This window comes from Festucalex cinctus, chromosome 12 (assembly GCF_051991245.1).
Source record: "Festucalex cinctus isolate MCC-2025b chromosome 12, RoL_Fcin_1.0, whole genome shotgun sequence".
NCBI classification, from domain to species: Eukaryota; Metazoa; Chordata; class Actinopteri; order Syngnathiformes; family Syngnathidae; genus Festucalex; species Festucalex cinctus.
The window spans coordinates 15,450,215-15,477,306 of NC_135422.1; the positions used below are offsets into that span (position 1 = coordinate 15,450,215).

Sequence of the window (27,092 nt, forward strand, 5' to 3'; positions counted from 1 at the left end):
ATATTCCGACTTTATTCTAGTAAGATTGACTTTTTTTTCTCATAACATTATGTGTTTCTCTTAATAAAATGACTTTTTTTCCTTGCGACATGGAATATTACAATTTACCAGATTCCGGTACTATGATTTTTTCACGTCAAGTCATAACTCTATTTCAGCAAAATTACTCAACTCAACTTAACTTTATTTATAAAACAGGCATTGCTGTATGCAAAGTGCTGTACATGAAACAGAAATCGGTTGTGCAGTAAAGAATAAGGTAACAAAAACAAGAATAAACAAAAATTTTTAAGTGAGTATACAAGTTTTACATCAGTAAATCAATAAGAAGTAGGTGAGTAAATAAATAAATAAATAAATACATATTCATAGATATTTGGTCAATTTTACATATTGCTCATTTGTCTGGATTTTTTTTCCCCCACATCTCAAGGCTTTTTCATCGTTAGTTTTGACTTTTACATGGCAGGCCATTTCCACCATTTTGCACAACGGTGCAGTTTATGGCCTGGTTAGCTGAAATTCCCCGCAGGAGGCCGCAACCCTCGACATGGACTAAAAACAGGCAGGATGAAGATAATGAGATATTTGGCGAGCCACTTGAGGAGGACGCCGGGCTCAATGGGCCCATGATGGGCGGATCCCGGCCGTCGCATACAACCCTTTTGTCCCGCCGCATAATCCATTTGTTACCCTCGGCGCAATTTGTCCTCATTAACCCTCATGAGGGGACTGCGCCGGAGACAAAAGCTCCAGGGGAACAATAACAAAAAAAAAAAAAAAAGCCTCCAGAGAACAGACCCCCAAACCCCAAATCCATTTGTCAACGTTGCAGCGGCTCAAGTGGTCCCTGCACATTTCGTCCCCCCTTGTTTAACATCCACAGAAGGACCCGAGCAAAAAAAAAAAAAAATCCCCATTTCAGTGTTAACAATAAAATATCCTGACAAAAAGACGCCAGAATGCATGTTCTATTGTACTGAGGTCACTCCATCAATCAAAAAGAAAAAAAAAAAAAAAAAAAGTAGTGACGTGACTGAGAAAGAACATCTCAGAAGAAGAAAACAGCTAACAGTAAATGCCAAGATGGAAGAATTTGACACCTGTTAACCGCAGATATTTTATGACTTAGCTCTTAGCTGTCTCCGCGCCATTATGTGGCTAATACTTATTTCAGTTCACGTACTGGATGATCTGTCTGTCTGTTTGCGTGTCTATGCAATGTTTCTTCTTTTTTATTGGCTAGTCTTTTCTTGCATATTTCACATTTGACGCAACAAAAATATTCCAACGCAGCTTTTGGAATTTTTTATTTTATTTTATTTTTTGAACACTAAATGGTCTGTAACCAATTTTGACTCAAAAACTCAATATAGATATTCCGTTGTTGGTGGTTTAATTACCTTTTTTTTTAAGTAAGATTATTTATTCACATAATATCACAACTTTATTCTTCTATTAAAACCTGCTTTTCAACATTATTCCGGCAAATATTACAACTTCTCTTCACTCATGAAATTTTTGCTTGCGCTAATGATGGCAAACTTTTAAAACTAACTATTAATACTTATACAATTTTACTCTGGTAAAATTACAAAACAAGTTCAGGCAAAAGCAGTGACACATTTTAACTCATTAAATTAAGGAAGCTAGGAAAGATGGAAATTGTTGAATTTTTGAAAATTGCAGTGTTTGAATATGCAGTCTTTAATGCTATTTCAACAGTTTAACTTAACGGTACATTTGTGTTTAAAAAACAAAACAAAACAAAAAAAAGCTTGAAGCAAGCATGCTTGACCTCTTTCTTGGATAACCCGGTATAATAACCAGATAAACGGATATCCGTGGATGAATGGAGGTTTAATGTACCAACTTTTGGAGCCCTGTACGGTTTAAGCAAAATGAAAGTGAATAACAGTAATGCAAAACAAGCCTGCTTCACTGAAAACGCCATTTAAAAAAATAAAAAATAAAAAAGATAATTGTCGCTTTAGTCATTTATGAAGACGGCGGCATCGTCAAGCGCAGCGGCGGCCCGTTTAAGCGGCGACAGCGGCGGCGCTGCTTTGTTGGGTCTGCGAGATGTTTCGCAAACAAGAGTTGCCATAATCAGGTCATTTGTCATAATGACAACCATTAGCGCGGATCATCAGCAACGCAGCAGTCAGGCAAAGAAATCAGGTGCCCTCGCTCAGCTTCCTCCCAATTACGCACCGCGGCGCGCGCGCACGTGCGCACTCTCGCAGTTAGCAGCTTGTTTGATTTGTCTGCTTATCTATTAGACAAATCGTTGATAACCAGTAACACTGATTTCAAGCGGTTGTTGTCGATGTGTGTCAAAATAGAACTTAGAGACACGGAAACTTCAGCATGCTCAGTACAATTCATTTCACAATTACGCACACAAAAAGAGTTCTTTTGACCAAGCAGATGCTAATCTAAATAGCATCTAGCATATGCTAAACTAATGACTACCATATAAGTGACAAAAATACCAAATATGAATTCGACCTGGAAGTGGAACTTACCACAACATAAGCGTCTGGCTGCTCAGGCTATGTCAGGCATCTTTAATGCTAATATATAGCATGTAGCATATGCTAAGAAAACGACCAAACCAACGATTAGTTACAATTGGAAATAGAAATCACCGCTCGCTGCTCAGTAGGGATGGAACGATAACGGAAATATCGTGATGTCGCGATAGTCATCTGCCACAATATATCGTCGTCACATTACGATATTGAAAGAAGCACATCTGTTTAAAAAGAAGGGTTGATTTCTTGTGCAGTTCTAGGACCCTTTTTTAAGAGTAGTTTAATTTTCTTAAGGCATGTTTTGGCCCTTCCGTGTTTAAAATCTCCCTCCCCCCTTCCCCCTCTACCCCTCCTCCCTCATTTATAATATGTACAAAGGCACAAAATTGTGTTTTGTTTTAGTATGAGCTATTTTATTTTATTTTTTTTACAATATTGTGACCTTTTTTTGTATCGTCAACCCCCCACAATATCGTGATAATTATCGTATTGTGACCTTCATATAGTGATAATATTCGTATCGTTTTGTTTGGATATTGTTACATCCCTACTGCTCAGGTTAAGTTAGGGAGCAATGATGTTGATGAAAGGTGTATCGCATGCTATGCTAATGGCTAACATAGAAATGATCGAAAAACAACAATAATTTCTAACCAGAAATGGAACTTATTGCAACTTAGGAAAATATGTAGCTGCTCACACCATGCTAACATACTATTGTTATAGCCCGTAGCCCATACTAAGCTAATGATTATCATGGAGGGGTGGGGGGGACACTATAACAACTGGCTGCTCAAGTTAAAGCTAAATATAAAGCTAAAGTACAGAGCATGTAGCTGGGCAAACGGCGACAGTGGAAATGATCGCAGAAGCTCAATTCAATTCATTAAAAATTAACCACAAATCCAACATTTTAAGCGCTAAATGTACTTTTATTTACAAAAGGGAGCATCACACCTCAGTGATGACGGACTGAAAACTTGCACCCAAAAATTGGCCATAAGTGCATTTTCGGCTTCATTTGTTCGCGTCGTTTCGGTGCATCACGCCACCTTACTTTCACAATTACGCCAAATCAGGTCAAAGCGGGTACTCGGGTCCGTACGCTGGCCCAAATTCGTTGGCCTTCTTCAGCAGGGCCGCTTTGACGGCGCTAATCTTCTCATCCAGCTCGTTCAGACTGCAGGCCTGGAGGACAAAACGGCAAGAACGAAGTCAGCCGCGCGGCAATGAACCAGAAGACATCACCCCCCCCCCCAAAAAAAAAAAAAAAAAAGAGAATCAAACAAATCAAACAGAGGTACCTGAGCGGGTGACATCTTGGGTCTCTTGTGTGCGAGGTTCTACAAGGAAGTACACAATAAGAAAAGTCAGATTGTGGTAAGTGTTTTGAGGGAGTTACTCTCTGTAAGCATCCTCTTGAGCAGGTGAAATGCATGCTCAATAGGGTTTAAGCCTTGTGATTGACTTAACCAGTCCCCAAAAATGTCTGATTTTGGTACCAGCAGTAAGTTGCCAACTAGTGGCATCCTTGTGGGGCAACTGCATGTAGCTGCTTGAGCAACCCCCCCAAAATACATTTGAACCCACCCCCTTAAAAAAAATAAAATAAAAAAAAGTGGTACTTGGAGTAGAAAAGACCCCATCGGTTTATTCAGAACCACTCGACATCTGCGCTCGCACAAACATGCAGCGAGTCAAAAGCGGCTGAAGAGCGCGGCATGCTGTGCTGTGCTGAGCGACGGCGGAATCAAGAGATGGAGAGACATGATGCGGCTCATCTCGAGCGCACTCGGAAAACGCCGTCGCTCCGCACGCACGCACGCACGAACGCACCGGGCCCACTTCTTCTGGTGAGCCGCATTGCATTCTGCTCATGTGCTTTTGGCACACAAGTCTGCAAAATGTTGTATGTAGAACTGACTACTGCTTGTTTTCTCCCTTTAAAAAAAAAAAAAAAAAGTGTATTTATTTCTATTACTATTAGAGATGGACCAATATGTTTTTTATCAATGCCGATTATTAGTAGACAAGTGAGCAGATATTTGGAGCTGATATTCATTTTCACTAAAAGGGAAAATATTGGCATCAAGATTTGTAAAAATACAAAATCCAGCTCTTATTTTATTATTATTATTTTTGTTTGTTTTAAAGCATATGTTTATTGAACAACTTTTAGGGTTCATAAAATATTTTAGGAAAAAAAAAATCTTAGTTTTACAGTTTTAAAAATTAACAAAAATGTCATGTTTTCAAAAGTTAAATAAAAACTTTTACAATTGTTTTCTACAGTAAATAAAGTATTCCAAAATTTCTTAAGTATAACATTTTTACTTATCTTAGTTTTAATTTCAAACAAAAATAGAAGGTGCAGCGTTCCTTGCAGCATCTCTGAAAATGTAAATAATTAGTACTGACTGGATTTTGACTGATTTTGCAAAGCCCACAGAATATTGTGTTCTATTGCTATAAAAACATGGAACCTACCAAAAGAAAGATTAGAGCAGGGGTGGCAAACTGCGGTCCTCGGGGGCCGGAGTCCTGCAGGTTTTGTAGATTTCCCTACTCGAAGTGCAGCTGATTCCAATTAACAGGCTCGTTATCAGGTTTCTGCAGAGCTTGCTGATGAGCTGATCATGAATCAGCTGTGTTGAAGAAGGGAAATATCCAAAACCAGCAGGACTGCGGCCCTCGAGGACCGGATCTCACCACCCCTGGATTAGAGTCTCTTCTTTCATCGGGGAAAAAAGTACATTTCTATCCGTTTCCTTTTTGCAGCAATTAGCATTAGAATATAGCTGGGTTTCATCATTCTTCACAAATCTATTTAGAATTGTGGGGAAATCAGCTTGTTTGTAACATGGCCCTGATTGATCTCTTATACTCTGCTGCCACCTAGTGGTCATTTTTGTAATAACTACCATTGCTTCAACTGTTCTGTGTCGTTCAGAGGCCGCATCAAAGCCTTCTGTATGCTCTAGCATTAAAAAAAAACAAAAAAAAACGTATAAATACGTCTTTGGGACACGTAAAACCTTTAAAATAGAACGTATTTACGATATATGTTTTTGGGAGCAAATGAGTTAAATGGATCGATTATCGGCCATATGATTCTTGAAAATGTTGACTATCTACGCTGATAATCAGCCCGGCCGATAATCGGTCTATCCCTAATTAATACTATGATGATAATCCTTTGTATTAATATTATTTTAGCTTCTTTTTTTTTTTTTTTATGTCAGCCAGATACAGGTGCGCGAATGTGAGACATTGCAAAGCACTTTGGGCACCATATGGTGTAGATCAAGTGCGATATAAAAAGCAGTCCATTTCAATTCAATTCAATTCAATTCAATTCAAAGGGGTGTTGATTAAAGTACATCCTGGAGAACTCAGCACACTGAACCTTGAATCTTTCCTCTGTAATTAGCCAAGCAAGTCCAAAGTCCTACAACTGACCAATTCAAGTCAGCGTTGAGTCATGTGACTCAAGTCCCACACCTGTGTTATCACCTTAAATGGAGGCCCACAACAAAGGCCGGTGACATGGCACCTCTCCCTCTTCGCCATAGGCGTGACCTGCCGGGCCAATTTTTTGTTCACACCATTCCCCCTCTGCCAGTTACAAATTCTCTGCTGAAGGCTCCATTTTTTATTTTTTTTTACCGGAGGTGGCTAATGGTGCCTCATGGGTGACTCTGCTACTACTTGCAGAAGTGGCTCTGGAACAAGCCAGCGACTTCAATTAGCCGCTTGCAGTTTTTTTGTTTTTTTTACTATGTGGTCTGGTTCCGCTGAAATGAATTATGTGTGTACTCGCCGTGGACTGGAAGTACTCTGGCGAGAGTCCCTCCAACTGCAGGATGCGGTCCTCCAGCTTCTTTAGCCTCTGGTAGACGCTCACGGGAACCGGGCCCACTGCCGAAAAACGACAAATGTCACACATTGAATCCTCAAATCAACAGTGAAGAACTCAGTGCTCACTGATTTTTCAGCAGAAGACAACAAAGTGAATTTGTCCTGACAAAAGGGTCCCCAAAAAAACTTGAATATTAAACACATTCAATATTTACAACTAAGCTGCCTTCTCCTGAGTCATCATGCAGTCAACGGTGACGCGGAATGGAATGTAGCCAATCAAAATGCGCCCTGAGAAACAAGGAAGTGGCGGGAAATTAGAAGTATTATTATCCAAAGCGAGCCTTTTCTGACGATGTCGCCGTTCTACAACTCTACCATTTATATGCAGTTTGAAAATTAGATCTTAAAAAAATAAAAAATAAAAAATGAAATCTATACAGAAAATGGCTAATAGGAAAGTAGTAATTGCAAAGTAGACCATGACGTTTGTTGTGACATGAGCCGGAAAATCTATTTAATATATAAAAATCATAAATTGGAGGAATATGTAGGGTTTATCCTATTAACTCATTCAAACCCAAAAGCGTGTAAATACGTTTTTTAATACTTTGTCCCTACTAAAAACACATTTATACTTTTTTTTGCTAAAGCACACAGAAGGCTTTGATGCAGCTTCTGACCTGAAGAGGTCGCTTAAAGCAATGGTAGTTAAAACAAAAAACGGCCAACAGGTGGCAGCAGAGTATAAGGCCATCCAGGGCCATGTTGCAACAAGCTGTTTTTGCCAGTGTTTTTAACAGTTTTCTGAATAATGATGAAACTTAGCTATATGGGGTATATGCCACGGAAGAGGTGGGACGTGATTTTGCACACAGTTTGGTTCCGGTCCGGGTTGCGAACGCCCAACCAAGGGGCACAAAGTCGGAAGCACAAGTATTTTGACGCAGCCCACACGTCGCAAACCGAACCAGAACCAAATTGATGTGCAAAAACAGTCCCGCCTCTTCCGTGGCATATTCCCCATTACAATGCTAATTGCTGCAAAACGGAAACAGATACAAATATACTTTTTTTAATTGATGAAAGAAGAGACTCCATTCTCCAAAGAATTTCAGTCAGAAGGTGTTCCTGTTACCCGTCGGGAGTCTGAGGTGAGTCTCGATGTTGTTGAGGCGCTCCTCAATGGCCGAGTTGCCGCAGTCTTGTGTGGCCGGACCTCGCACCTGATCTCCAGCTTCTCCTTGGCCTCCGGTGCGAGTCTGAGGCCCGTACGTGTTCACCACCCGCGTAACTGTGACAAACATTTGCGCAAACCCCCCCCCCAAAAAAAACATTAGTTTAGTTTCACGTTGTATAGATTTTTTTCCTGTTTTGCTTGTAAAAATGGTTCCCTTATTTTAACACTTGTATGCCAAATATTTTTATTTTTAATGAGCAACAATACAAATCATGACGGAATTATTTTGCCTTTATCAAAGCAATTGCATGTTTATTTATTTTTTTCCAACTCATTTTTTAAAGGGCTCCCCAAATCTATTTTCATATTTTAACAAGTAAGAACTGCTTAAAAAATAAAATAAAATATTCAAAGGCACTTTACACATCTTTGTGATTTGTGTTCAGGATGTGCCTTTTTGTTTTCTTATTCTTACTTGAAAAGATTGTTTTATGTTGGCCACACTGACTGAAGAAGGTGACTTCCATGATATCTCGTCGGCCAAATTGTTTTGAATTCTGAACAAATGGGGCCAGTGATTGTGTGCAACCTTTCACCGTGTCGTAAATGTCCCATGATTGATATTTTATTTTCTGCTCCCACCTTTCACATGGCTTTTAAATCCGGGGTACGGCGTGAACACGGCGTCTGTTCTGGCGCAGCTGTCCTCTGCTGAAGAAGAACAAATGCGGCGCGTGAAAACCACATGAATAAAAACACAATAACATCGCAGCCGCCGCTGTGTTTTTTGGAGGCCGTTAGCTACTCCAGCTCAGTTCAGGCTGACCTCTCGCCCGCTGGAAATCAGCTCTCTCCCAAACATTGGCAATCTGTGCGCAGGCTCCCACTCCACACCCCGACACATTCAATCCCCCCCAACCCCCTCGCAAGCGCCTCGCTCACCCTGATTGCAGTCGATCACGTTGCAGAACTCGCGCACGTTGTTTTCATTGATCTCCATCTGCTTGCGCTCCATAAATGCAGATATCCTGCGCTCGATCTGCGGAGACGACACGCGTAAATGACAGGCGATGGATTGATCGGCCGCGTAAGGGCATCCGCAAAGCAAAATTGTCTTGCCGCTGTAATGATAATGTAACGAGGGCGGTTTGGGGGGCCTTGCAATTTACATGATGTGGAATGAACAATTGCAATTCCAGGTAGGCGCACCACACGGGCCCGCATGGCATGATGGAATATGAATACTGTTTGCTTGGCTACCAAAATAAATGCACAACAGAATGGGGCCTCTTGTCCTCCATCCACATCCAATCTGAGAGTAATGAGCATCCACTTCATAATCCATCAAGGACCAGGCCCCGCTCTCAAAGCCCTCCAAGCGACGCGGTCTCTCCCAGCCGACCACGCCGCTAAAGGACCCCCTCACACACCCCTACGTTCCCATCCCCGCCCGCTCCCGATTCTCAGGCCTGCGACGAGCGCTTTAATGACGTGATGATTATTCATAAGCATAACCGACCTCAGACTTGCCGGCTCGGATTTGCACCAGGACGTCATCGCCCGCGTCCAACGCGTACGGGTGGGGAGGCGTCGACGTAGCGCGTTGGAGGGCAGTTGAGGACGCGGCGTCACACGGCGTTTCCTTCTCCGTCTCTGATGAGGCGCGACTTGGAGCCTCCGCCAGGATTTTGAGGCTCTCGGACACAGCCTGGACCAAATGACAACATCGTGAAGTGCATCTTCCACAACTTAACAGCTTTTGCCGTGGATTCGATTTCTTAACAACTAAAAAATATCTTGAGTCGGCCGACAAACGCAAAGTGATGGAAATATCAAATATTTTTCTTCTAAATGAAATGTTGACATTCATTTAGTGTTTGCTGAAACTTGTTTTGAGCCAAGACATATATTCTATTTTCATTTTTTCTTATGACACACCATCAAACAATGTCACAAAAAGTGATTACATGGTTAGTTGTCATTTAGTGGAAAAGCATTTCATTTTTCAGCCTGTCATTATGCATCTTCAATCATAGATTAACAAAGATATATTTTTTAGTTTAAAAAAATTATAATCTGCAAGGTACAAAACAGGAGTAAAAGACACATTCCCCCAAAAGAACATTTCCGGCAATATTTCAGGTCACAAGCGAACACAGCCAAAAATGAACAGCAATTGGGGGGACAGAAAAATGCTTAAAAAAAATAAATTAAAAAATGCCGGTAACATGCACAATGACTGATAGGGTACGACTTAACCAGCACGTAGCGCACCTGTAGGTTAGTGATGTGGCGCTGTAGGCAGTCGTAAGCGTGACTGGCGTCTGACGACTGAAGACTCAGAGCATCCATGTTGATGGTCACCTTCAAAGCGGCGTCACCTAATTTCAGCTGAGACACAGCATACAGTAAAACTAGCTGTGCAGTATTTCTTCAGAGTAACCTTGCCTCAAGCAATTGCAATGAATGTCACCCAGTTAGCGTTTTTTTTTTTTTAAATCAGCACTTTATATATTTTGTTTTCAAAAATTTTGTAGCTTATATTTTCTAGCAGCATTACTCTAATATTTGTGTATTTTTTCCAAATATTTTTGTCTAATGCTTTTTCCTAATAGCCCATGTTGATTGTTCCCCCTTTTATTGTTTAACACATTTTATATTTTGTCTACTTTTTCTGTTTTTTTCCCAGTTTCTTAAAAAACTTTAGATTTAAAAATTATATATATATATATATATATATATATATATATATATGATATGTGTGTGTGTGTGTGTATGTGTATGTGTATGTGTATGTGTGTCATCTGACAACACTTCTGGCTCTATTCAGGCGTAAGCAATGCAGGTCAGCCCAAAAGCACCCTAAGACTACAGAATGTGTGAAAAATATATTTAAAAAAAAAAAAAGTTTTTGTGGGGGATAAAAAAAAAACTTTTTTTTCAGTCTGTCAAACTTAAATCAATTAGTTGTGCGGTTATGAAACCATTAAAAACAGTAATACATTAGTTTTGGGCTTATCTATAACCAAAAAATACAATGATTAAACATTTAGAACCATCAGATTTTTGTGCACTTCGTATGTTTTTACTTTCTAAAATTCAGTCCGAGCTTGTTATAGTAATAGCTGCCCCATCCAATATGGCGGACTGGCTGACGAATCACAGTAAGTGGCCAACCTGCCCAACGAGGCATCTATGTGAACAACACAGATCCATTGTAAACAAGCCGTTTACATATACTAGTACGTCGGGTAACCAAGTTTAAAACAAAAGACTACCATTTGAGGATAACTATTTTAAAGTGTTTGTCTTTTTTACGAGCTGACCCCCTTTTGGAATGTTTTGCTCCGACTGATGCCGGACAGCAGCTCCGAGCGTTAGCATGAACCTAGCAAACAACACATACTTCGCCGGTTTCCGCGAAGCAAACACCGAACCAACCTCTCTCGCAAAGTCGGCCAGGAGCTTGAGCAGGACATCCATACAGCCCGAGTAACTGGACAATTTGTTACTGGAGGACTCCTTAACGGGAGAAAAGCTCTTCGCGGTCGGCTTCTTTGTGTCCGCCATTGTGGCTCAAAATCAAGAGAAGACGTGCTCGCTGATTGGTTGGGATAGATGAAATGAAGGCAGAAGCAAGTGCGTCACTTTTTTTTTTTTTAAATGCTTTATTGGACTACCGTTGCAAAATAATAACAGGCATCACCAAGTCAAAGTACTTAAAATAAAATACAAAATACAGAAAACAGTGGTTTGTGAGTTCCAAATTTACATTTATGTATGTAAAACTGCATGAGCTGATATAATTAGCAAATTTACCACAAAAAAATAAATCTTTGTCATCTCTACCACTCTTTAACAAAATAACATGCTCATAGAACAAAACAAAATTTTCAATAAGGTTACCGCAAATAAATCGTATGAGTACGACATCCTTCCATCGTTTCTTAGTAAGCTCACAACGCCAGAAAATATGTGACCCAGTTTCAGGAAAAGATAAACAAAATGAACACCTAGTGTCAATATAATTTTTCATTTTTTTAAAAATGAAATATTAGCAATTACGTCACTGTGTGTTGAGCCAAGAGACCACACTCACAAATGCTCACGGTTCGTGTATAATAATATATATAATTTACTTTTACACACTTTCGCAATTGTACTGTTTCCAATATCAGATGTATCAATGACTCTTGTAACAAAGAGGCTCTGAGAAATTTAAATATTGAATGCTAATTTTATGTATGTACTATTTACTTGTTTTTCATCTATACTGTATAGAATTATCCCGCTCAAAAAGTTGTGTGTGTAATGTATTAGCTTAAATTGTTCGTTAAAGTATTATTAATAAAGTAAATGTTTTTTAAAACTTCAAATGCGTTCGTAATTTATCATTAATTAGCCACAAAATTAGTTATTTAATTTCCCATTTTTGACCATGTCCATCTGTACAATTCTCATTTGTCCCGATTGGTTGGAATGCAGGAAGTTAAGGAAAATGCGTCACCATGTGGGCGGAGCCAACAAGTACACGTTCAAGTTGGGTGAATTCTAAGCACTTTAAAGTCATTTGTTATTCACAGACTGTTTAATTTTTTGATATTAAACTATGTTTTGAGCACTTCTCATAAATAATGCATTGAAAAATAAAAAGTTATTAAAAACACATTTAACACATAATTGTATTAGTGTAACAACAGCCATATGTATAAAAAAATATATATATAATATAAGTTAACATGGTTAAGAATTATAAAACCCAGTCAAAATGACATGCTTAGTAGTTAACATTGCACTTGATAACTCATAAAAAAAAAAAAAAAAAAAGAATAGTCATCCTCTAATGAGAACATTGTTGTTGAGTGCAGAGCAGACTGTGCAGCAGGGCCATTGGGCACAATGGTGATTTTTGTGTGTGCGTGCGCACATTGAGTGACTGTGGGAAAATCTCCTTCCTCTATTCATTTTCCCCGTCTTTTCACATAATGGCAAGAGAGACTGATGAGGACGACAACAGGAAAATGACAGTTGCTGGCAAACGAGAAAGCCCACGCCACTCACGCGCCTCATATGAGCTCTCTCGATGGGTTAATCATTTTCGGAAAAGGGGGTCTGACACGTCCCCTTGCCACCCCCCCGAAATGGGAGCGGAACTGTAACACTTGACATGATTTGACACGCTGAGCCATTGCTCCCAATGTTCCCACACAGCCAAAAGTTATTAAATAAGAAAAGAAAAAAAAGTGTTTCTCATGTTTTAGTCACAAAAATATGTTTTCCTAGTGTTTCAGTGGTGGCGAAAAAAAAATCAGGAAAATGTGGAGATAGCTGTTTTTGGCAATGATATTTATGTACTGTACCTAAAAATGTTGTGATTTTTTTTTAACAGAAAAAAAAAACGTATAACAAAAATGTCCTTGTGTTTCATAAATATTTAAAAATATATTTGCAGATAAATGCTTTTTGCTGGACAAAAAAAAGAAGCAATTCTAAAAAAATAAAAATAAATAAATATTCAAGTATCTCCAAATTTTGTGATGTGAATATTTTCATCCAAAAAACAACAAGAAAAAAGTGTTTTCTTTGTTTACGTCTCTGGGAAGAAAAAAAAAAAAAAAAGTTGAACTACTATTCAAATCAGCTATCCTCCCCAAAAAATGTAAGTACTGTATCTAAAAAATTTCAGATTTACATATTTTAAAAAATAAATAAATACAAATTTCCTTGAGTTTCAGAACAAAATATACAAATATTTGGTGGGACATGCTTTTTGTTCAACAGGAGCAGAAACAACTCTTCTCCAAATTCTGTGATTTGAAGAATTGTTTTCATGCTAGAAATTGTTTTTCTTTGTTTGTGTTTCCAGGGGGAAAAAAAATCTTGAAATCTGGAGATAAATGTTTTTTTTATTAGTTGCCAATAAAGTCCCAAAAAATTACTGGATCTAAACATTTTGTGATTTACAGTATATATTAATAAATAAATAAAAATGTCCTTGTATTTCAGAAGAAAATATATCAATTATTGTCGATACATGCTTTTTCTGAACAGGAAAAAAATAAATAAATCATATCTCCAACCAAATTATCTGCAAATTTTGTGATTTAAAAATGTTTTTACCATCAAAACAACAAGACAGATTTTTTTTCTTTATTACAGAAAAAAAATAATAATTTAGATACTTGAACTGCAATGACCAAACAAATATTGCCAATCTTTATTTTAATTTTTTCCAACAGATACTACTTTTTGTTGTTGTTGTTTTTTTTAACTGAAATTTGCTTGTAGGTGGAAAACGCTGACAGGTTAGAAAATATTGCCAGTATGAAGAAATTAAAAGTGCAACCAGAATTTTAAGCCAATAGTTTACCGTGTCTCAATCAAAACGGGAACATTATTCCAAATTTGTGTGCTTTTTTTTTTTTTTTTTTTGCGTGCATTGCATGTCACACTTTTCTCCCACAGCCAAAATCACATTTAGCTGCAACTTCCTTCTTGATTTTGTGACACCCATCCTCTTCCCACCTTTTTTTTTTCTTTTTAAATATATTTTCTTAAAAGCGCCTGCACCTGTCACCTGGGGTCCCGCTGCCTCTATTCAGCCTCATTTACATAACCTCGTTTAGCAGTTCACAAATCAGAGCCATTAGGCGCCGCTCACGGGAGCCGAGGGTTCTAATTTGCCGCCGTCGCCTTTTCACAGTCAGCGGGGAAAATTTGTGGCGCTCGGGAGACCCCCCGAAAATAAAGGTGCGGGTCCTGGCTTTGATTGTTGATTGTGATGGTAAATGTACAGATGATTAGGACACACCCCCCCCCCCCCCTCCACCACTCCTCCCCCCACCCCCCCACTATTGATTTCTTGCCAGAACGCAGCAGGCGACCGATCCCGGGTGCTGCTGTGAGCCCGCTGGCGCAGTTCGACATGGATCTGTAGGCCACATTTATCAAGGTGCGTCCCTCAGATCAGTGAACAGGTGTGATGTTTACAGACAGGCTATATTAGTTTGGGGTTTTTCATTATAGGCAGATTTAATTTAGACTTTTTTTTCAGTTATTTTTAATTAGTTTTTAGAGTGTTTTTTTTTCCTTTTTATATTTTATATATCGAAAATGTTCTGTTTTAGTTTAGAATGTGTTAGTTTTATTATTAGTTTTAGTTTTTTTAAGTGTACAGAAGGCATCACCAGCTGAGAGTGATAGTTCTTGTGAAATAAGAAATTCTGTCAAATTACCTTTAATGATGGTATTTTTATTGCCTACACGACTGAGAAAATATTCATGTAAAGATTTTTTATTTATTTTTTTTTTACTTGACTTCCCGTTTCGCGTCGAAAACACAAAAACAATACACAACAAGTCCACATGACACACAATAAACATTAGACAAAAAAATGACAAAAAAAGGTGGAAAACTGAAAATGATAAACTAGCAAACTCAAAGGCGCCATCTTTGAACTCCACCCCCGCGAGAGAATTCGCCCAAATAACGTCCTAAGCAGTTATTAGCGATGCTAATGCAAAATTTTTCCACCCATGCCATCTAGTGGGCTCAAAGTTTGATGCTAATTTTAAGCATTCGTCATGTACAAAAAAGTAATTTCTTGTTGTCGATATTCCAGTGACGGGGGGTGTGGTGTTTCTTTTTTTGTGCTTTATTTTGTTTTGTCTCGTTTTCTACACGTTACAACTTTTTTGAAACTGAGAGCTACTTCTTGGGTGCTGATCAAGGTTATTTTAGTTAACTAAAGCTAACAAAAAAAAAACTAAAACTAAAATTAAAAAACAATTGAAATGCTTTTTAAAAACCAAAAACTAACTGAAACTACATTTTATGTTTACAAAACTAACTAAAAATAACTATAATTTAGGCAAAAATGTCCTTTGTTTTAATCTTTGGTAATGAATTGAATGCACGAGCCTTTGGGGATTATTTTAAATGTGATTTTAAGTAGATTTATTTTGATATTAACCGGAAAAAGGACGTTTGAAAGCGTGTCACACAGAAGTGACGTCATCAAGCAGCAGCCAGTAGAAAAGCACCTTCAGATGACGTCGCTCCCATGGTACTATTTTATATTGATGCACATTTGCACATTTAAAAAAAACAAACAAACCTAAAACTAATACTGAAACTAACTAAAACTAAACTAAAATGAATGAATTTATTAAATAACTAAAACTAATTAAAAAAACTAACAGAACCACCCTGAAAATGAATTAAAACTAAATCAATTTAAAAAACAAAAAAACTTAAAACAAAATCAAAACTAACTAAAATGAAAAATTCCAAAACTATAATAAACCTGATTAAAGTAAAGGGCTACCAGTTTGGTACGGATTTTTTTGAATTTTTTTTGTGTCTCTGGTGAGCTACTTTTAGAACAGATCCGCAGGCAACTCAAGTGGCCTTTTGTGGTTACTTGGTGCCTACTGGTAACACGAATTACAAAAAAACATAAGACATAGATTACGACAATCAAACATAAGCTCGTGCCAAACGGAAATAAAAAAAATCGGCCGATTTGACACTCTGTTACAGTTGTAACGTTACGCAAATACTGAAGAACAAAGTGATGTAAAACAGTCAAATATTCTGCCTGTAGTTCATAATTTCATTGCTATATTAGGAGACCCAAAAAAAAAAGTTTATTCATCATTATATTGTTTTATGAATCGGTCGATTATTCTGCCCGCTAAACTTCAGCTGTTGTATTCATTTTCACACCAGCAGTTTTAATGTCCTCAAATAGATACCAAATTTGGACATTTGTACATTTACACACGTTTGGCAACTTCCAAATTGTTTCCTCGCCCCCTTTTTTGTAAACCTCACTGGGGGAAAAAAAAAAAGCGTTTCATGAAATGATTTTAAAGTTGCGCCGCGCATGCTTCAATTCATAACACCGTTCCTCAAAGTGTACGCGTGCAATCACTCAAAAGCTCCCGACCGGCGTTTCCTTTTTTTATTTACGCGCCGTCGATTCAACAGGCTGTGAATAGGCCCAGTCAAGAGCCGAAAATATATTTTCAATCTGCATTCAATTTGGCGACGATGACAGCGACGAGGAGCGCGAGATTCACACTGCCGCAAACTCGCATTGTGATGGGGGGGGGTCTTTTGGAGGAGACATGTTTAATTAATCAACAAATCTCTCCTCCTCCTCGCATGTGTTTGCACTTCACGCTCGGCATAAAGATGGCGTTAAATGTTGCGTAACAGCAGACAACGCGATGACATGAAAAGATGCAGCAAAAGGGGTCAGAAATGTTTATGAGGGTGTGATTCACTAAAGTGCGCCGGTTGGTTGCCATTTTTTTTTTTTTTTTTTTAACCAATATATTTTATTCTTTCACTTCACTTGAGGATAATTTATTACAAGTGTGCAGAGCAGGTCGGTGGTGGGGGTGGGGATTTGGCAGAGTGGTGCTTGAGAATGCTATAGCAACCAAAAGGGGGACCTTTGGTAAAAGCAATTGTGCTGCTAGAGTGACAAAAAAAAAAAAAAAAAAAAGGGACATCATACATGCAAAACAACTTTAAAACAGCACAATTTAGCTCCTTTCCCATGCAGATGCAACACATTTACATAAAAGTCCTCTTTCCTGCATTGTGGAATAAAATATCCTTGTAAATTGGGATATAAAAAGTCTACACACCCCTGTTTGTGTGATATTAAAAATGAGACCACAATAAATCATTTCAACAATTTGACCTACTCAAATTGAAAAGCAAAATCTTGCCGAGAGGGAAAGTAAAAATAAACTGAGATGATGTCGTTGCACAAGTGTGCACACCCTCTCAAGTGGGAATGCAGCTGTTTTAGTAGGCTTTTCCTGACATCTTTCCTGGCAGAAACCTGAAGCTTTTGTGCTCACACTTACTTGAACTGTTCATAATTCCATCCATCTTGACCTTCGTCAAGGTCCGCTTCCACCTTGCTTCAAGTGCCAAAAATGTCAGGAAAAGCCTACTAAAACATCTGAACTTGAAATGATGGCAAGGTGTGTGTTGACTCTCATTTAACATGAGTTTGAATGTGATGTGGTTCATTGTGAACACAGCCAGTTACAAGAGGGTGTGGACACTTTTGCAAACATCTTGGAAAAGAGATATGAAAACATTCATTAGATAAAGTGCACTACAGTTTGTGACAGATAAGGCTGTTTGAAAGCGCTATAAAAATAAAGATGACTTAACTTAGAGTGCATTAGTATGGAAGGGTATTGCATTTACTTGAATACAAAAAAGTCCTGTTTTTCTGACTAATTTTTTGGGGAGCTTTTTTTTTTTTTTATTTTTTTTTTCAGTTTTTTTTCTGTTTTTCAGATTTTTTTAGTTTTTTTTTTTCTGTTTTTCAGATTTTTTTAGTTTTTTTTTTCTGTTTTTCTGAATATTTTTTTCCTGTTTTACTGATTTTTTTTCTGTCATAAAAAAATAATCAGAAAAACAGGAGAAAAAAAAAACAGAAAAAAAAATTCCAAAAAAACCCCACCCCGTCTCCGGCCTTATATTAACTACCTACGAGCTGTATATGTCTCACCTGTATGTATACCATATAGTTTAAACAGTAGTCTGCTCACAAGGTGGGAGTAACAAGATGGCCGCCCTGTGACTTCAACGGCTTGCACTGGCGTGTATGGGCTATCGACTATCCAGTCATATATACAGGTCAGTGGTCTGAAACAAGTCACTTGGAGTTCAGAGGTAAAAGAAAAATAATTACGGTACTCCAAAAAACAGAAGTTGGTGCTCTGTTTTGGACTAATTTTTTTCCGTTTTTTTTTTTTTGGGGGGGGGGGGGGGGGGTTGTTTTGTTTTTTAATGTTTTTTCCCCTGTTTTTCTGAATCATTTTTTCTCTTGTGTTTCCTGAATATTTTTTTTATGACAGAAAAAAATTCAGTAAAACAGAAAAAATACTCAAAAAAACAAAGCTCCCCACAAAAAAATAGTCAAAATAAAGGAGTTTTTTTTTCAAGTGAATGCAATCCGCTTCCGTACCATTAGCTACCAAAATAAAATCAAAAAAAAACCTGTATCTCCAAGTGTTATATTTTGTTTGTCAATGTGCTGTCCAGTGAAAAAACAAAAAACAAAAGCGTTTATAGGGGCAGCCTGTGTTTCCCTTCTAATCCCGTAAGCTTCGCGTCTTCTTCGTGTTGTCTTGACAAATGACTTTTAATGAACACGTAATTCTATGGAAATAGACTGTCAAAGCAAACAAGCATTCGAATTGATTTGTGGTGGGGGGGGGGGCAGAGGACCGGCCCCAGCCTACCCAAACCTGCCTCCCTCTTTGTCCGAGGGGGGGGGGTCTCTATTGATTAGCGCCTGTGTGTATCGCCGCGCATGTGTTTGGCTTCATTAAGAGATAACGGCTTCCTGATTACTTCCATCCCCAGCTTTAATGTCGCTTAATGTCTACTTTGTTCCCGTGTCATGTCGGAGGCCAGTGGGAATAATGAGAGCGTGTGGGTGGGCGCCGGAGGGGGTGTCGCTGGTCCCCGCGAGGAGGCAATGGACTGCTAGGGGGATCAGTGGAAGGGGTTAGAAAAGCAGAACCTCAAGACGCAGCATGTGGTCCGCTAAACTGGTGGACGTGATACTGACTAGTTTACAAAGTATTTTGGATTTCTTTAGCCACATAACAATGCTAAAAATGGACTTCATATCTACAAGTTGGCGGGGGGAAAAAAAAATCGTTTTTTTTTTCTCTTTTTTTGTATCGCAGATTTTTCAAAGATTATTATGATGCTATTTTTCTTGTTATATTTACAAAGTTAGGTCACGTTAGGTCACGTGATGGCACACAATCAAAACACACTACTGTGACATGCCCGTTATCTGTTTGACCAAAACTTAGCAGTGCATAAAAGAGCCAAACTAAAACTAAACTACCAGATCGATATTATAGTGCCAGTATCGACCCGGTATCGATACCGGTATCGGTAATATCGATATTTGGATCGATCCGCCCACCACTAATTTCAAGTCAACTCAACTTCTTCCTTGAAAACAAGTTCTCTTTTTTTTCTTAAAATGGAAACGTGACCCCCCCCACACATCCGCTCACTGAGCCTGTAAATTGACCACATTAAGAAAAGCGCGCATCCTACTGAGCAATTGAAAAAAATACACGGTGACAATTGAGGCTAAAAAGGAGCCGGCGGGGGCGTCGCGCGCGCAGCAGAATTGCACGTTAGCTAATTGTTAATTGAGGTGGCTGCCAGAGGCTAATTGCACCGGCGCAGCCATTTGCATGATGGACCAGCCACCTGCCTGCAGCCTCTGCCAGGGCAAACTATATAATTAGTCAACCTTTTTTTTTTTTTTTTTTTTTTGACTGTCGCCCCTTTTGTGTCACATGAATTCCTCCTAATGACATATTTCGTTAAGAAAGAGGAGGGAGGAGCAGTGGGGAGCGGGGGGGTGGGGGAAGCAAATATCACCACCACCACCCTCCCGCCTAATCTCCTTTGCAGGCTGTCGAAGAAAATATGTTAAGTCTCAACAGGTCCTAATGTGCGGGGTCCTATTTACCTCGAACCTTGGGGGGTGGTCCTGCCTGGGGGTTAAATGGACGTTTGTGCCTTTTCTCAGCTGGGATCATGACGGCGGCCATGGCAGACCCGATTAAGTTGTCACATTTGGGGGGGGGGGATCTTGGGGGAGTCTTGATTGCACATTGTGTCGCAACATTCAAGGCTTTTTTTTTTTTTTTTTTTTTTTTTGGTGCTGCAGCCTATCATTCACTTACTGGTGGGCAACCTGCGGCCCGTGGGCCACCTTCCGGCCCATTTCATACTTTTCTATGGCTCACCAAAACCGAACTTCTTATGTTGGTTTAATACTGGGAGCCGTTTCGAATAATATATATATATTTTTTTTAATAATCATTTTATGTTTTATGTTATTTGACTCATTTGCTCCCAAAAACGTATAAATACGTTCAATTTTAAATGGTTTAAGCGTCCCAAAGACGCATTTATAATTTGTTTTGTTTTTTTGTTTTTTTTAATGCTAGAGCACACAGAAGGCTTTGATGCAGCCTTTGAACTGCAAAGAATGGTTGAGAAATGGTTGTAATTACACAGATGGCCAGCAGATGGCAGCAGAGTATAAGAGATCAACCAGGACCATATTGGGGGGAAAAAAAGGTCTACATTTGTGAATAGTGATGAAACTTGATATACTTTTTTCTTGATGAAAGAAGAGACTTTAATCTTTCTTTTGGTAGGTTCCATGTTTTTATAGCAATCGAACAATATTTTGTGGGCCTTGCAAAATTAGTCAAAATCTAGTAAAATCCAGACATTTATTGGCCAATTATGTAAAAACACACAAGGAATTGGTCTGCGGTCGTATGAGTTACCGTACATCGGGATTGCGGTGAGACCTTTCACACGCAGGCGCATTCAAGCTCCAGTTATCACCACGGGACGCTGACAGAGAAAGTGTGGCCTTAACCCGGTTAGTGATGGCTGGTTGGCCCCCAATGGACCCCCGACTGCTACTGTACACAGAGCCGGAGGGTGGTGGGGTTGGGGGTGGGGGCTCGCTCGCTCGCTCGCTTCCTTGCGTGCCTTCCTTGTTCGCTGGCACGTACAAGCAGAAGAACGCACACTTGTGGCATCTGCTTGGGTCGGTGGCGTCATTGCGATTCCATTTTTTCATTTGCATTTTGCAGGTTGGCTTTCAAGCAAAGGTTGGAGTTTGTAGTCAGGGTTTCGAGCCAGGGTTGGGGTTGGAAATGAGGATCTCAAGTCCTGATGTGGCTTCTCTGTACTGACTTGTTGGAGACCAGAAGTGGAATTGAGATCCTTCCTTTCCTCTTTCCTTCTTCCAATCAATAACTTCTTTCTTTCCTTCCTTTCATGCACTCTGGTCCCCTCCTTCATTTTCCTTCCTTCCTTCCTTCCTTCCTTCCTTCCTTCCTTCCTTCCTTCCTTTCTGCCTTGATTCCTTCCTTCTTTTTCTTCCTCCCTAATTTTCTTCCATGATTCTTCCTATCTTCCTCCCTTCCTTCCTTCCTAATTTCCCTCCATGATTCTTCTTTCCTTTCTTCCTTCTTTCCTTCCTTTCTGCCTTGATTCCTTCCTTCGTTTCTTTCCTCCCTAATTTTCTTCCGATTCTTCCTTCCTTCCTTAATTCCTTCCTTCCTTCCTTCCTTCCTTCCTTCCTGCCTTGATTCCTTCCTTCCTTCCTTCCTTCCTTCCTTCCTTCCTTCCTTCCTTCCTGCCTTGATTCCTTCCTTCTTTTTCTTGCTTATTTCCATCCTTCCATCCTTCCATTCCTTCCTCCATTCATCCTTAATTCTTTCCAGCCTTCCTCCAATCCAGCTTTCATTCGTTTTTTCCTCACGTCATGCCATCCATCTTTCCTTCCTACCCTCCTTACTGCCATATATACTTCTGTTGCTCCTGTCTTCCTTTCATGCATCCATTAGTTCCTTCCTTTTTCTTTCTTCCTTCTCCCTTCCAGCAATCAGTTCATAAGACTTGTCCTTTGCTTCCTTTCTTCATCCTTTCTTAATCCCTCCCTTATTTCATTTCTTCCTTCCTCCCCACCCTTGGTTGCGTCCGCCGTCCCAGAAAATTGGTGTCCACCTCCTTTCGGTCCAGCCTGTGTTCGTCCAAATAAAAGCTCGGCGCGCTGGTTGAAGGTATTCCGTGCAGTTGAAAAGCAGGCGGCATTGAGCTGAATGAGCTTGTACGCTGATGGGATGCAAATGCGCGGCGAGCCCTCGTGGAATTTGGAGGGCGCACTTGTGCCTTTGGATGAGAGGGCGGCAATCTGTACGGCTCTGTTTGACAATGAAACCAATAATGGAACAGAATACAGTCAACACTCGCTATTGTTGGGTTTAGGGACCAAGCCCTGAAGCATCAGCTAAGCTTTGAGAGAAATAAACGTCACAATCCCACCTCATATGTCTATATTGTAAGTTTAAACCTTAATTTTACCCCAAAAGATAATTCCCAAATGTCAAACTATTTGGAGCACATGCCCGATTAATCGGTCGGGATGCAGTTATCCTACCACGCTTAACTATGTGTGACGATTCCCCGCGACAGAAAACGGCCCTTGCTCCATACGAGCGATTCACCTAATTACACATCAAGTCTATGTATTCATTTTACTGAGCAGATGCTAACATTATTTAAATAGCAGCTAGCATAATCCTGGGATGCTAATACATTTTTTTTTTTCCCAATGGGACGACTTGTTAAATATTGAAATGAGAATGACTTAGACTGTATAAGCAACTGTTTGTGAAATGTAAACACACTTAAAGACATATGCAACAAACAGCGCTAAACTGAACGCAAGCTTACAAGGACAGATGCGCAACAAGCGCAACACGCATGCACAACAATGCAAACACTCGCGATGGCTGAGTTGAGAATAGAAAAGCAGCACTTGAATCACTTTGAGCACCAGCAACTCACAACAAGTCACATGAGCAAACATCATTCGTCCTCAACTATGCTGTGCCAGCTCTCGCAAGACTTTTGTAGGATTTGCTCCAATCTTTCCATCGGAATTAATAGAAAGTTGATTCGCAATGGGATTTAGCAGAAAGGTAATTAGCAATGTATTTGGTTGATACCCTAATGAGGACTGGAACTTTAAAGGGCAGTTGTCGCAAAATTTTAGTAAGATTAGCTAACTATTACTGAAACAAAAACACTGCCACTTTTATGTTCTGGCTCATAAAGAGCAAAACATTGTGATTTGTTTTTTTTTTATAGTTCTATTGTGAAAAGCAAACTGGATGTTGTTGTGTTAGATGTTTCCTTTTTAGCATTGCCAGTGTCCTGTGTATATATTGTAAATGTTCACGATTATCTATAAATTAGTGAAATGTTTCTACCTTGAGTTTGTATCCTGAGACATGCTAAAAATGTTCACTTATAATTAGCATTTAAAATAGCTCGCAATTAGCATTTGCGCTAGCGATTAGTATGTACACAAGCATTATTGCGTTAGCATGATAGCTCAGTCTAATGTTTATCATACGGCAGACTGGGATAGAGCATTTTGTTGTATTTTATTTATTTTTCTCAAGTGTTTTTTTTTTATGTATGTTGTCTTACAGTCTTACACTTTTGAGTCATCTCCACCATGATTAAAGTTACAAGAATCATCAACAGGTGTGATCACTGGAGGAGTTAGCGATTTGCGTAGCTATAGTGAGAAAGGAGCAAGATAAACTCTTTATCTTCCAAAACATCACCCCCCCAAACAACTCCAAATTGCTACAATACAAAACAGTAGTTCACAATGAATACTTTTCAATCCAAAAACTTGAAATAAAATACATGGTACTCACCAGACATGCAGATGAAGACGTCCTTTCTTTGTTCCTGGCCGTCAGTTTAAGCTAGCTTTAGCGCTCATACGTATTGTGTGCGAAAGTGCCTCTTCAAAAACGTTTCTTTTTCCAAGTTGAGACAAACCAGCTAGCGGTGTCGCCAAAAGGAAACCTGACAAAGAGCACCAGAGACAGAAATCATCATCAATTAAGGTTTTTTATTTTATTTTATGTGAAGTCTTGGCTAGCTCTGGTTTGATGATTAAGCTGCGAAAGTTAAAAAAAAAAAATCCATCAAAAGCAAGCATTTCATTTTTGTAGTTATTTTATTTCAGTCACGTGAATGTTTTTTTTTCCTTCAATTTTCATTTACAGTTATTTTGTTAGTTTTTGTTAACTAAAATAACGGATCAAGATTCACTTTATCAACGTTAAAGGCGCAAAGGACAAAACCAAAGCGTCCTTGGAGGTTGCTGCATTTACGAACCCGAGACTTTTCTGCAGCCAAACCTTGACGACCGGCTCTTTCTTCCTCCTTCAATTGGCAAATTTACATATTTTCCGGCGTATTAACAAAAGGCGGCAAGCACCAACATTTGAATGCTGACCCAAGGAGAGAAAAGACCTTGTGATTTGCCTCTCGCGTTCTCTGCTCTTCAAATTGCTGCCATGCCTTCGGAGATTTCGTCTCGTTTGGAATAAACAAAGAAATAAATGCAAAAATGACTGCAATTCAGTATTAAAATTGGTCAAAAAGCTGACATATTTTCTAGCAAGTTAGCAATGCTAGTAATAAAAAAAAAATGCAACATTATAACCTTTAGCTGTTCACTGCACTTTTTTTTTTTTTTTTTTTTTTTTTTAAGGACCGAAAAGGGGATGGACAGTCTTTGAGTACTTACTAATACCTAATACCGATACCTCTAGTACTTTTACCTTTTTTTTTTTTTCATTTAACACAATGACAAAAACATTGTGAAAAAGACATAGATGATGATTCACAGATGTGTCAAACTGCTGCAGAGCGCCAACTACTGCTGAGGAGGACTTACTTAATGCCAGATTTTTATGCCTTAGGTATCGGTGGCTAGTATTGACAACCTCCTCAAGTACCCAATACCCTGTATCATGAGTACTCGCCCATCCATACAAAAACCTGAGTCAATCATTGCAAAACTTTTGTAGCTTTTTCGACTATTTTTGCCACAAATTAGTATAAAATTTGACATTCTGGATGTTGGTTACTATCAATTTAAAGCTGCAGCTGTCACAAGAATTTAGTGCAAGGATTTGCGCCAATTTGGAAAGGAAATGAGAAAAACAAACATTTCTGAGCTTGCATAAAAAGGTTGGTGTGTTTTAGGAGTCCCACACAAAATGGCACACATCACTAAGATGTGCTTTGTAAATCTATCTGTACATCTGACTTGTTGCAGAAATTTGGTATAGCATTTGCTATAATTTTGCAACAAAATTAGTAGAAATTTTTCAGTTGCTGTTGTGTTTCGATTTTGTTGTTTTGTTTGATTCTTTGTTTTTGTCACTTTTGTATTTGCTGTGTTTATTTTTTGTTGTTTTAATTATTTATGTTTAGTTTTCTGCTGTTATATATATCTGGTAGATAATGCCACGGACTTCCGACTTCCGGGTTTCCACATGTCATCTCACTTTCCGTCGACGTTCAACACCTTTTTTTTGTTTTTGTTTATATTTATGTATTTATTTTTAAGTTGCTGTAAGACATACAAACATGGCAACAATCAAACATTTTCAATATAAATCAACACTCGCACCTGTCGACGGGAATGTGCAACAGATGGGCAAAGCGCAAGCATGAAGACGAGGCCCACACGTCGTAAACCGGAACCGGAAACAAACCCGCGTGAGAACCCGGAAGTCGTTATTCCCGCTTCCTCCGAGGCATAAACCCCATTTTACTTTTTTGTTTTGATATTTGTTTGTTTGTTTGTGTTTATTTGTTTGTTTGTTTGTTTGTTTTAATATATAGGCTACATATGTAATATATATGTAGATGAAAAACACAAATGTAATGCAGTTTGTATTAGACAGGGTAACGAATATAGTGCATTACGTGATGAAAGGAAACAAATGAGCCAAAATAAGGCACGATTCCAACGACTCGTGCTATTACCGTCAAAATGAGCCGATACATTCTGGTTTCACTTAAAGGGTAATACAGTAAAAGAGTCTCAGTGTACAGGATGTATAAATTATATCAGGCGTGTGCACGTTTGACATTGGCCGCCTGCTTCACGGATCATTTTGGAACGATTGTATGTGTCAACACGGAATTGAAAAGCTATTTCCACCCTGAAATTAGACGACCTGCCGCGAGCCGCGTTGCCTAGCAACCACATTGTTAGGTGGCGGGAGAATGACTGACCCCCCCCCCATACACTCTCCCCACCCAATCACCTTCCTCTTAATGATTAGCACTGCTTTTGATACTTTTCTTTCAGACGCCTTGAAATGAAAATGACTTAAAAAAAAAAACGTTTATTAGGGCCTGATTTAAAGTGTTAATAAAATACAACAAAACAAAATATATTTTCTTATTGGGGCTTTTTAATGATGTCTCCCTGCATTGATTGATTGCTGATAAGCTGGAGTTTGGCCACGATAAGCTGCTGTTTGCTGTGTGCTGACTCACAAAGCAAAAAAAAAAAGAAGAAGTAACATTTAAAGAACAAAGACAAGAAAATAGTCGAGTTGACTGTGCAAACGGACCAACCCCGACACAAAAGCCGAAGAATGGACTCGCTATTTGCTCTTCGCGTGCATGATGAAGCGTTCCACATCAGTTTGCCGTCAACACGTGGACGTGAAAAAAAGAAGAAAAAAAAAAGAATAAAATAAAAATAAAAGGCAACATTTTTCTTTCAAGGCACTTAGATTATTTTTTTTTATCACAAATAATTAAGAACTATTTTAGAATAACGTGTTTTTTCAAACTCGAGTAGTCACTAAAACGTATGGTATTTTATTGTAATTTAATATCAAATAATGTTTATTGTGTACAAATTGAAAAAGATTATCGAAAAAAATGTTTTTACTGATTACAAATAGAAAATACAATTTTGCTATATTACGAAACATTTATTACACTTTTATTAGCCATTAAAAAGTAGTAATAATACAATTATACTAATTAGTGTAATACTTCTTCAGATCAAATCAAA

The 27,092-nt window shown here is 38.8% G+C and overlaps 1 protein-coding gene across 3 annotated transcripts; it reads right to left on the reverse strand.

Moving 5' to 3' along the window:
* Positions 1 to 3,448: 3,448 nt before the first annotated feature.
* mbip (MAP3K12 binding inhibitory protein 1) lies at positions 3,449 to 25,754 on the reverse strand. 3 transcript variants are annotated; one of them, XM_077539920.1, is made up of 10 exons: positions 25,686 to 25,754; positions 23,911 to 24,064; positions 9,850 to 9,966; positions 9,095 to 9,283; positions 8,518 to 8,614; positions 8,218 to 8,286; positions 7,534 to 7,689; positions 6,358 to 6,455; positions 3,842 to 3,880; positions 3,449 to 3,725 (listed from the first exon to the last, which is right to left on the reverse strand). In XM_077539920.1, exons 3-10 carry the CDS (start codon positions 9,925 to 9,927, stop codon positions 3,618 to 3,620), a joined length of 834 nt encoding a protein of 277 aa, XP_077396046.1. In that variant the 5' UTR covers positions 9,928 to 9,966; positions 23,911 to 24,064; positions 25,686 to 25,754; the 3' UTR covers positions 3,449 to 3,617. The 3 variants fall into 3 exon arrangements, with proteins under 3 accessions (XP_077396046.1, XP_077396044.1, XP_077396043.1); XM_077539918.1 differs by lacking the exons at positions 23,911 to 24,064; positions 25,686 to 25,754 and adding an exon at positions 11,017 to 11,192 and having other exon boundaries at positions 8,218 to 8,283; XM_077539917.1 differs by lacking the exons at positions 23,911 to 24,064; positions 25,686 to 25,754 and adding an exon at positions 11,017 to 11,192.
* Between the last annotated feature and the right edge of the window lie 1,338 nt (positions 25,755 to 27,092).

What these genes read in the sequence shown, in the direction of transcription:
- mbip (XM_077539917.1), bottom strand. Translation starts at nt 11,145, where the DNA reads ATGGCGGACACAAAGAAGCCGACCGCGAAGAGCTTTTCTCCCGTTAAG. An exon ending in GCCACATCACTAACCTACAG is followed by an intron (nt 9,284 to 9,849) that starts GTGCGCTACGTG and finishes CATTTGGTCCAG; the next exon opens with GCTGTGTCCGAGAGCCTCAA. An exon ending in TCACCTCAGACTCCCGACGG is followed by an intron (nt 6,456 to 7,533) that starts GTAACAGGAACA and finishes GTTTTTCGGCAG; the next exon opens with TGGGCCCGGTTCCCGTGAGC.